The sequence below is a fragment of the Bufo bufo genome, chromosome 5 (assembly GCF_905171765.1).
Source record: "Bufo bufo chromosome 5, aBufBuf1.1, whole genome shotgun sequence".
Taxonomy (NCBI): Eukaryota; Metazoa; Chordata; class Amphibia; order Anura; family Bufonidae; genus Bufo; species Bufo bufo.
Window position 1 is genome coordinate 504,009,175 of NC_053393.1, and position 12,382 is coordinate 504,021,556.

The window sequence follows — 12,382 nt, forward strand, 5'->3', positions numbered from 1 at the left end:
TTATTATTTATTATTATTATTATTATTATTATTAAAGTGCCATTCATTCCATAGCGCTGTACATATGAAAAGGGGTGCACATACATAATACAGACAATTGCACTAATCAGAAACAAGACGAGTTACAAACTGGTACAGAAGGAGAGAGGGCCCTGCCCGTGAGGGCTTACAATCTACATGGTATGGAAGAAGGACACAGTAGCCATGATGAGTGTTTATGAGCTGTAAGGAAAGTACAGATAAGGGTTACAGATCGAGCCATTAGAGCTGCTCTTGGATGTATTCACTGTGAAGCTAATATACTGAAGGTGAAATCTGTTGAAAAAATAATTTTATCCCAAAATGAATAGAATGCAGTGATTAACAAAATTGCTCCAAAGTTGTCCACCGTCTTTAAGCTGCTGATGCTTCGGTTTTTGTTTAATTCTAGGCAACTTATCATATGCCATATTGACTTATAAGCGCTTCACCACTGGGCAGTCACTACAGAGGCCAGTGAATGAGTTATTAGGCTTTGTTCCCATCTCCGTCAAGCAGATTCAGCTGCCTGATCCTCCACAAATGCTGGCTGTTGGACATAAAAACGTTGCATGCAGTGGTTTTTGTCTAGCCAAAACTCAACATTTATGCCTGAAATGAGCCGGTTCACCACTAGACCTCATTAAAGTAATTGGAGAATCGCCGATGAACTAGAGAATCCGGCAATGTCAGATGTGGCGAAATCTGGCAGGCTGTCCTCTGCCGGATTCACTAGTTCACCGCCGGATCCCCATTGACTGTAATGAGGTCTGGTGGTGATCCACCTGCCAGATCTGCTTGATGGAGATGTGAATGAGGCCTTAGACAGCATGTGATCAGCTGGCCAGGAGTAAGCGAAGCCTGAGCTACCAGAAAGACAGTGGTACTAGACCGATGGTGGCTTACACATATTAAGGCACTCTCAGCCTTTAAAAAAAATCTGCAGGACAGCCCCTTCCAGTTGGCTACAACATGGACTTCCTTTTTGTATTACACAATTAACTTTTGTAAGCTCCACTAGCAATCGGACTAATGGAATATTAATTATTAGATTTAAAATTTTTCAGTTACATTTTTGTCCTGTACATCTCAAAATAACTGTGGCATTTCACGATTTTTCCAATGATGTTTTTGTTACCAGTAAGAATGCACAGTGTTGGATTTGACCTTTTTTAAATTATAGAAATTGGTATCCAGAAATAAATTGCCACCCAGCACAAAATTCCAGGCTCTCGATACCTCTCAAAAATAGAATTTTAAGAGTAGCAGAGTTTTAAAAATTGATGAGAAAAATCTGTTTCGGTATGTATTCTGCCATTGTAAAAAATGTGTTAAAGTGGGAGAACAGATTCCATCACAATGCGCCTGTAACAATATTTGAACAGTACGGCTTACTACAAATATGTTCTCTATGCCATAATTGTATAAATATGACTGGGGCAGTTTAGTTCTTACATCCTTCACATGAGAGGCACTTTGAACATTCTTGTTAAATTATGCCTACGGCACATCCTCTCCTTTTCGAATTATGGGTCCAAATACAGCTATATACTTACCAGAGGGATGGTGAGAGATGATGGACATAATATTCCCCACTGAGGACCACACTCTTTTTATTTCTACTACAAGAAACAGTGTTGGAGTCTGTCACATATATGTATTTTAGGTAGATAAAAGCAATTGCATAACATTAAAACCACCTGCCTTTAAATTCCAAGGTGGGGCCTCCATGTTGGAATTGTTTTTCCAGCTCAGATCTGGGGAATATGGAGGCCAAGTCAACACCTTGAGCTCTTTCTCATGTTCCACAAACCATTCCCGAACAATTTTCACATTGTAGCCAGGTACATTATCCTGCTGAAAGATACCACTGCCGTTAGGGAATATCGGGTGTACTTGTCTGTAGCAATGTTTAGGTAGGTGATACATGTCAAAGTAACCTCCACATGAATGCCAGGACCCATGGTTTCCCAGCAGAAGATTGCCTAGGTATCACACTGCCTCTCCTGGCTTGCCTTCTACCTATAGTGCATCCTGGTGCCATCTCTGTACAAGACAAGTGACACACGCATCTGGCTGTCCACATGGTGCAAATGAAAATGTGATTTATCAGACCAAGGCCACAATCTTTCATTGTTCCATGGTCCAATTCTGATTCTTACGTGCCCGTTGTAGACAGGGGTCAGCATGGGCACTCAGCATTCTGTGGGTCTACATTCAACTTGCTATAATGTGTTCTGGCACCTTTCTTTCATAAGCTACCCTCCTTTCCCCTCAAGCATCAATGGACCTTGGGTAACCCTGTTGCTGTTTAACCAGTTGTCTTTCCTTGGACCATTTTTGGTCGGTACTAACCACTGCATTCCAGGAATGCCCCACAAACCTGCCATTTTGGAGACACTCTGACCCAGTCATCTAGCCTAGTGTTTCCCAACCAGTGTGCCTCCAGCTGTTGCAAAACTACAACTCCCAGCATGCCCGCACAGCCAAAGGCTGTCCGGGCATGCTGGGAGTTGTAGTTTTGCAACAGCTGGAGGCACACTGGTTGGGAAACACTGCCATCACAGTTTGGCCCTTGACATAGTCGCTCAGATCCATACGCCTTCCTATTTTTCCTGCTTCCAACATATTAACTTCAAATGTGATATGTTCACTTGCTGCCTAATCTATCCAACTCCTTGACAGACGTCATTGTAACGAGATCAATACTCACGTCACCCTTCATGTTATGGCTCATTGGTGTATATCACCATACTATATATCGGAATGGGATTTGTGGAGAATTTTTTTTTTAAACGTGCACACATGCAGCTGAAACAACCCTATTTAGAGGTATGGCATAGATGTTTCATTGGTTTAGAGCAGGGGTGGGGAACCATTTTGCTGCCGAGGGCCATTTGGATATTTGTAACATTATTCGCAGCCCATAATAAATTCTCAGCTTAAACATTTGACTGCTGTATTTGGTCAAACATATAATTGACTTAGGGGTAGGTGCTGTATATTTTTGCAGCACAAAATGGCGCCTGCACTATATATATTACATATAGTACAGGTGCCATTTTGACCAAACATAGCAGTCTAATTTTTAAGTTAAGAATGTTATTTATTTAGTTCTTTATTTGGCATTAATGGCAGCCAAGCTCATCCCAGGGGGGTCAAGAGAGGGGTTCACCCAGCTTTCACTCTCCCTGACACTGCCCCTGCCTCTTTCTTCACAACTGTCCCTTTCTTAGTCTCAGATCTACCCCCCCCCCCCCCACCTCCATCAGCCTCCTATCAGACCCGCCAGCCTCAGATCAGACTCCCACCAGACCTCTCAGCCTCAGACCTCCCAGCCTCAGATCAGACCTCCATCATACTCTACCTAGCCTAAGATCAGACCTCCCAGCCTCAGATCAGACCCCCATCAGATCCCCCAGCCTTAGATGAGACCGTCCCCAGCCTTAGATCAGACCCTCCCCAGCCTCAGATCACACCCCCATCAGACCTCCCAGCCTCAGATCACATCCCCATCAGATCCTCCCCAGCCTCAGATCACATCCCCATCAGATCCTCCCTAGCCTCAGATCAGCCCCCATCAGACCCTCCCAGCCTCAGATCAACTCCCTTTAGACCCTCTCTAGCCTCAGATCAGACCCCCAGCCTCAGATCAGACCCTCATCAGCCCCTCTCTAGCCTCAGATCAGACCCCCCAGCCTCAGATCAGACCCCCCAGCCTCAGATCATACCACCATCCTTAGATCAGACCTTCCGTACCCTCAATTAGCCTCAGATAAGCCCCTATCAGACCCCCAGCTTCCAATTAAACATTATATCAGACAATTACAAAATATATATAAACTTACATCTTGAGCTCCGGGCGGCGCTGCCACTTGGCAGATCCACTTATCCTCCCTGGTCGTCTTCCCACCGCACTGTACTGTGACCTGACAGCGCACTGCATCAGGTTGTGGTGCACATCTACGTGCACTACTTCCTGACACAGAGGGGGGCCTGAAGAAGATCAGGGAAGGTGAGGTCAGCCAGTGCAGTGCTGTTCTCACCTTCCTTGCCTCCCGCATGCTAATGACCGCTTCCATAATGGGAGTGGTCATTAGCATTTTCACTATATACTCTGGCAGGGGGCCACAGGAATTGATCACACAGGTTTCCCACCCCTGGTTTAGAGGTTAGGCTCTAGAATGTTTCCATTGACTGAAAACAAGCAAAGATCTTGATAATTGGGAGGAAACAAAGTACATAAATTAGAAAGTTGCTCAGCTTTTCACGATTGTACTGTACGTTATTTAAATGGGAACCCCTGGAATTTACATCATACTGAATGGTTTACTGAGCTTAAAACATTGGAACATTATAGAAAACAGAGAACCCTATTTTAGTAATTACGGTGGAGATAATATAAATATCTTGCTTTTTATGCATGTAGGTCAGAATATGTACGGCTGTTATATGGTTAGTATGGTTTATTGTATGTTGACATCTTATTTTGAATTTCAGGACCCATTGGTGTTGGCTTAAATGAACTTAAGAGAAAAGTCCTCCTCAGCGACTCCCAGCACTACGGAGTGACCGTGCCACGTAAGTACTTGTCACCACAGCCTGTTATTTCATAAGGAGGGTATATGTGTCCTACGAGATGTGCCCAGATCATTGGAAGCAGATAGTAAATTCCCATATGGCCATACGTTCTTCCTGCTTGAGATGTTCCAAATTCTTGTGGCCACGAGTCAGTTTTAAGTGATTTTGTGGTCAGAAACCAATGTATTATTTCAGATTTCCTCTAATTAGTGGGTGGTGTGCCTCATTTGATGGTTCCTTCCTCCCATGTTCTACGCCCCTGTATTGCACAAGACTCTGAGGGTGTATTTATATGGATCATTTTATTTCTTGAAGAAATTTTAGTTTTTGCAGCAATTTCAGAAATCACAACAAAAAATGAGACAGAAATGACTCCTGTAGATACACTGTAAAATACAACAGGCGGTGTGGAGCCATAAGTGGCAGTGATATTTCGTGCAGGCGTAGTGAAAATTATATTGTTCTTAGCCTCACTACACACTACGCTCTGGCACTTACATCTACTACACATTGGTGAACGTTCCTGTCAGGCTGCTCAGCCATGATGGCATATCGTAGGCAAGATCACATCATTACCATCTATTGTAAGGCAGTGTACTGAGGCCCTGCAGCCATTTTAAATCATTCCCGAAGAACTCCATTAAGGGGAAGATTTATCAAGGCAGGCTTTTCTGTACAGTGGCAGATGCCTTTTTAATAAATTACGCTCATCTCTGGACCTCCGTGCGCCAGAAACTCCTATCTACGCCAACTAGTGGTTGTCATAGACTTGAGCGAGTTCTCGGTGTACAGTATAGTCAATATGGGGGGGCCACAGAGGGTCCGAACCACTGCTGCACCCCGTCCCTATTGTTGTCTCTTTAGAAAAGTAGCCAGAAGCTCAAAAAGTTCCAAATTATGGCCCAAATATGTCATGTGCCATAATTTGCCATAAAGTAGCTTTAAAACATTAATAAATTCCCCCCTAAGTTTTTTAAGATGCTGCATAAAATGAGCCAACGTTTGATAAAAAAATTCTGACGTAAACCAGCAAAGAGGTCTAAAGGTGTATGTATGTGTTCATTGGCAGTGGCGCATCTTTAGGCCTTCTAGTCTTAGAAAATATTATTAAATCTGTTCTACTTTAATCAGGGTTGTCACCCAGAAATCTATGATATAGTGGGAAATAAGAAGGCTGGATGAATGTGGAAACTCCCTTTAATATGGGCCTCACTTATCAACTCCCCTTGGGGTTCATACCAATCAGAGACATTAAATAAAGCTCCTCGGCCTCTTTGCAAAATCTGTACGTTTTATGATGTTTGGGTCTTATGTGGTAGAGGGACTTTTAGGGCCCCTTAAGCATCAAGGACAAATTGCCACCGCTCCTTCTGCATCATCTATACAGGGAGTGCAGAATTATTAGGCAAGTTGTATTTTTGAGGATTAATTTTATTATTGAACAACAACCATGTTCTCAATAAACCCAAAAAACTCATTAATATCAAAGCTGAATATTTTTGGAAGTAGTTTTTAGTTTGTTTTTAGTTTTAGCTATTTTAGGGGGATATCTGTGTGTGCAGGTGACTATTACTGTGCATAATTATTAGGCAACTTAACAAAAAACAAATACATACCCATTTCAATTATTTATTTTTACCAGTGAAACCAATATAACAGCTCAACATTCACAAATATACATTTCTGACATTCAAAAACAAAACAAAAACAAATCAGTGACCAATATAGCCACCTTTCTTTGCAAGGACACTCAAAAGCCTGCCATCCATGGATTCTGTCAGTGTTTTGATCTGTTCACCATCAACATTGCGTGCAGCAGCAACCACAGCCTCCCAGACACTGTTCAGAGAGGTGTACTGTTTTCCCTCCTTGTAAATCTCACATTTGATGATGGACCACAGGTTCTCAATGGGGTTCAGATCAGGTGAACAAGGAGGCCATGTCATTAGATTTTCTTCTTTTATACCCTTTCTTGCCAGCCACGCTGTGGAGTACTTGGACGCGTGTGATGGAGCATTGTCCTGCATGAAAATCATGTTTTTCTTGAAGGATGCAGACTTCTTCCTGTACCACTGCTTGAAGAAGGTGTCTTCCAGAAACTGGCAGTAGGACTGGGAGTTGAGCTTGACTCCATCCTCAACCCGAAAAGGCCCCACAAGCTCATCTTTGATGATACCAGCCCAAACCAGTACTCCACCTCCACCTTGCTGGCGTCTGAGTCGGACTGGAGCTCTCTGCCCTTTACCAATCCAGCCACGGGCCCATCCATCTGGCCCATCAAGACTCACTCTCATTTCATCAGTCCATAAAACCTTAGAAAAATCAGTCTTGAGATATTTCTTGGCCCAGTCTTGACGTTTCAGCTTGTGTGTCTTGTTCAGTGGTGGTCGTCTTTCAGCCTTTCTTACCTTGGCCATGTCTCTGAGTATTGCACACCTTGTGCTTTTGGGCACTCCAGTGATGTTGCAGCTCTGAAATATGGCCAAACTGGTGGCAAGTGGCATCTTGGCAGCTGCACGCTTGACTTTTCTCAGTTCATGGGCAGTTATTTTGCGCCTTGGTTTTTCCACACGCTTCTTGCGACCCTGTTGACTATTTTGAATGAAACACTTGATTGTTCGATGATCACGCTTCAGAAGCTTTGCAATTTTAAGAGTGCTGCATCCCTCTGCAAGATATCTCACTATTTTTGACTTTTCTGAGCCTGTCAAGTCCTTCTTTTGACCCATTTTGCCAAAGGAAAGGAAGTTGCCTAATAATTATGCACACCTAATATAGGGTGTTGATGTCATTAGACCACACCCCTTCTCATTACAGAGATGCACATCACCTAATATGCTTAATTGGTAGTAGGCTTTCGAGCCTATACAGCTTGGAGTAAGACAACATGCATAAAGAGGATGATGTGGTCAAAATACTCATTTGCCTAATAATTCTGCACGCAGTGTAGTTAGGCCCTGGAAAGCATCCAATCAGAGTTCAGCTTTCATTCCTGAAGGAGCTCTGGAAAACTTGGAAGCTGCAGTGTGATTGGTCGCTTTGGGCATCATTGCCGATCCTCCTGTTTCGACATTTTTGATAAACGAGGCCCCTCTGTCTGGTTGTAAGATGGAAATCTGATTTTTAATAAACAAGGAGGATATGAAGGTTGTCTGGACTGAGCGTGCAGCTGAGGAGCCGGAAGCATTTAATTGCTTTCAAGGTTTTGATTAGCGTAGAAGTCTGTATTCCCCGATGCCTTTTACATTACGGCGAGCAGGAGATGGACCGCGTCACCACAGCTTAAGGTGTTCCGGTCAAGCAGACAGCTCTGTCCATCCAGTTTCCGTTTTCTGTGGATTTCTCATTATTCACGTCACAGCCGGGAGAAATTGACAGCGACATCTTTACGAGCCCCACGGGAAGGAAAGGGAATCAATATTTTCTAGTGTCCCGAAATGTAGAAACAAATAAAGCAATCATTTAACACTCTGTAAAAAGGAGTTTGCTTCACAATTACATTAATGGGCCCGGGTTCCATAAAGCGCTCGCCTCTTTGTACGCAGCCCCAGCTGCTGCAGTAAAAGGCTTGATACCACTTTTCCGGATTGAGCTATTTATTTAATATCCTCCGGAGTGATCACCGTGTAATAATGCTGTTCCCCCGCAGATGACTTTTACAGTTAATCAAGCTGGAAGTTCAAGCTACAAAGCCTTTCTTAACCCCCTAAGCTTTCTGGTGTGATGCATCACAAATGCGGGTCTCTAGTAATATGACGAATCGCTGCTGGTAATGCTGGAGCTTCTTGATGGAAAGCGCAGGTGTCAGTAGCAACCAGAGTACAAGACGACTTCTATTAGGTTGAGTGTTTAACGTTCATGGGACTCAAGCATGAAAGCTCTTAGGATACGGCTAGACGGCGCGGCAATGCCACGTCCACCCGCAGCAGACAATGGCTGCCATGATATTACCACCAAATCGAGGCTTCGTTGGCTGCCGGTGGTGAGCGTGGCTAAAGGATATTAAAGGGCATCTGTCAGCAGATTTGTACCTATATATCATATCATGTGATATCCAGTCTAGTTCTTTAGCTGAGTGCCCTCTGGTAGGGAGTAAAGGACTCCTTAAAGGGAACCTGTCACCGGGATTTTGTGTATAGAGCTGAGGACATGGGTTGCTAGATGGCCGATAGCACATCCGCAATACCCAGTCCCCATAGCTCTGTGTGCTTTTATTGTGTAAAAAAAACGATTTGATACAAATGCAAATTAACCTGAGATGAGTCAGAGCTTGAAAATATGACTCTTCTCTGGTCACACAAGTAAGATATGACATCCGCAATATCCAGTCCCCATAGCTCTGTGTGCTAGCGGCGATCTAGCAGCCCATGTCCTCAGCTCTATACCCAAAATCCCAGTGACAGGTTCCCTTTAAAGGGCATCTGTCAGCAGATTTGTACCTATGACACTGGCCGACCTGTTACATGTGCACTTGGCAGCTGAAGGCATCTGTGTTGGTCCCATGTTCATATGTGCCCGCATTGCTGAGAAAAATGAAATGTTAGTGTATGCAAATTAGCCTCTAGGAGCAATGGGAGCGTTACCGTTGCACCTAGAGAATCTGCTCTATCTGCAGCTGCTGCGACCTCTGCACTTTGATTGACAGGACCAGGAAGTGAAAATGTCATCATACTTGGCCCTGTCAATCAGAGTGGAGAGGTTGTGACAGTTGCAGAGAGAACAGAGCCTCTAGGTGTAATGGTAACACCCCCGTTGCTCCTAAAGCCTAATTTGCATGTACTAGAACATCATTTTTCTCAGCAATGCGGGCACATAGGAACATGGGACCAACACAGATGCCTTCAGCTGCCAAGTGCACATGTAACAGGTCAGCCAGTGTCATAGGTACAAAACTGCTGACAGATGCCCTTTAAAGGGGTATTAACTAGAATATGTCATGAATGTCGGGTGTGATTTCCCCCTCTAGGACTCGCTGCCATCTGTAGATTGTGGCCCATGAAGTGAAGCAGAGCAGCCGGACATACGTGGCCACCCTCCATTCACGGCCATGGGTATTCTAACAAGAAGCTGAACACTGGCTATTTCTGGCAGTCCCATGGCAGCGAATAGGAAGGTGGCCACGCTTGCGCAGCTTGCTCTCCATTCACCACTAGGGGACTTCTGAAAATAGCCGAACATGTTCGCTCAGATATTTTTTAAGTCTCATAGTAGTGAATGGACATTGATGGCATATCCTCGCTATATGCCATCAATGTCCCAGATGGGAAGGGCTCTTAATCTAGACCTATTGGCAAAACCGATTTCGCCAAGACCAGCCAACCATCTAATGTGTTTGGAGGCCTCCCAACTCTCACCTGACAGCAGATGTTGGTGGAGATGAGGATAGGTTGTTGCAATCTTTTGTTTTTAAGGGGAGATAAGACACCACCAGAATTGTATGGCAGATGTCGTATTCCCCTCTCCCCAAAACACGTGCACCGTCGGCCCTGGTACAGCAACCTGACATTCTTACATTATCTGAACAGATGGTTGCAAAAGGATCTGACCTTCCACCTCTGGGCAGTCTGGATGCCACTTAGAGATCCATCAAGGTGACATTAGCTTTGGCTCAACTGTATAAGCAACAGGGCTACCAATTTCTGTACAGTGATTCATAGTCTGAAGAGGAATTGGACTCTTTAGACAATCTGCCTTAGACCTGCACTACGGTTAACCTTCCATCTTAGGCTACTTTCACACTGGCGTTTTGGCTTTCCGTTGTGAGATCCGTTCAGGGCTCCAAAACGGATCAGTTTTGCCCTAATGCATTCTGAATGGAAAAGGATCCGCTCAGAATACATCAGTTTGCCTCCGTTCTGTCTCCATTCCGCTTTGGTGTCCGTCTGACGAAACTGAGCCAAACGGATCCGTCCGGACACACAATGTAAGTCAATGGGGACGGATCCATTTTCACTGACACAATATGGTACAATAGAAAACGGATCCGTCCTCCATTGACTTTCAATGGTGTTCAAGACGGATCCGTCTTGGCTATGTTAAAGATAATACAAACGGATCCGTTCTGAATGGATGCAGACGGTTGTATTATCTGAACGGATCTGTCTGTGCAGATCCATGACGGATCCGCACCAAACGCGAATGTGAAAGTAGCCTTAGTTCTTCCCTTTTCACTGCTACACATACTTTTCCATAAGCAGTTCCCATCAACTAGTTTTATCGCACTTGCTAATCTTTTCTGATGTTTTGTTCTTTGTTGTTTCATTGTTCGCCCATCAAAAACGTAAAAATCCCTGTGCTTAAGGTAAACTGTATCTAGTGCTTCTGATGAACAGGGCGTCCTGACGTGTAACATATTTGTGCCTTTTCCCAGGGGTGATCCTGTGAGAATGGCATTGGAGATGCAGTAGTCTACTCAAATTCTGCAGGATATGGTTTTTGGATTTTGGCTTTTGAGACGCCAGTCTTAATAAATGCCCCCAATGTGTAATTAATAAAACAAATATAATAACCTCCACCGACACCAGAACACACACAGGAGCCTTATTCACACCAGCCAGCCTCTGTTAGATAAATGACACTGGTTTATATTGGGATTCTGGAATAAAATCCACCCTCCGGTGATTATGACTGGTGATGACTGCGCAGTGAGTACACCATTCATTCTGTGCAACTAGACACCATCCTCACCACGGCAGGAGACATCGGTGCTTGTATTAATCATTCTCCTTCCTGAAGAAAGACTAACTTTATGTTGCAGCTAACATTTATAATGTTTAACTATTACCTTTCTTGTACTGATCTTTAGTTACTTTTGACACTACACTCAAAATTCTGCTGGTTGCCACTTGGAAGCCATCAGCACTATGCTGACCGATACCACTGTACTGACTGGACTGACTATAATGCACTGTAGTCTGGGCTCCTGTATTGTGGGAATTGAATTTCATCTATAGATATTCTTTCTCAAGGAAGTGGTTAGTTTAATGGGGTTGTCTGGGCTTTTAGTTTAAAGGGGTTGTTCTGAGGATAGGTCATCAATATCGGAGTGGCCGAGCTCCGACACCCAGCACCCCCACTGATTAACTGTATGAGGAGACGGCACATGCAGTACACACGTGCCTTCTCATGTCTCTCTTCCTGTCGGCTGCTGCTGTCTATGGCAAAGACCCCACCGATCAACTGTATGAGGAGACGGCGCATGCAGTACACACGTGCCTTCTCCCGTCTCTCTTCCTGTCGGCTGCTGCTGTCTATGGTAAAGACCCCACTGATTAACTGTATGAGGAGACGGCGCATGTAGTACACACGTGCCTTACACACGTGCCTTCTCCCGTCTCTCTTCCTGTCGGCTGCTGCTGTCTATGGCAAAGACCCCACCGATCAACTGTATGAGGAGACGGCGCATGCAGTACACACGTGCCTTCTCCCGTCTCTCTTCCTGTCGACTGCGGCTGTCTATGGCAAAGACCCCACCGATCAACTGTATGAGGAGACGGCGCATGCAGTACACACGTGCCTTCTCCCGTCTCTCTTCCTGTCGGCTGCTGCTATCTATGGCAAAGACCCCACCGATGAACTGTATGAGGAGACGGCGCATGCAGTACACACGTGCCTTCTCATGTCTCTCTTCCTGTCGGCTGCTGCTATCTATGGCAAAGACCCCACCGATGAACTGTATGAGGAGACGGCGCATGCAGTACACACGTGCCTTCTCCCGTCTCTCTTCCTGTCGGCTGCTGCTGTCTATGGCAAAGACCCCACCGATCAACTGTATGAGGAGACG

General features: G+C 44.7%; 1 protein-coding gene across 2 annotated transcripts in view; it reads left to right on the forward strand.

The window, feature by feature from the left end:
• Positions 1 to 12,382, forward strand: part of MPP7 (membrane palmitoylated protein 7) — a 332,266-nt gene that overhangs the window by 295,058 nt on the left and 24,826 nt on the right. For both annotated transcript variants that reach the window (XM_040434340.1, XM_040434341.1), the window contains exon 14: positions 4,519 to 4,599. In XM_040434340.1, coding sequence (XP_040290274.1) covers positions 4,519 to 4,599 — 81 coding nt within the window. The remainder of the gene's footprint in view (positions 1 to 4,518; positions 4,600 to 12,382) is intronic.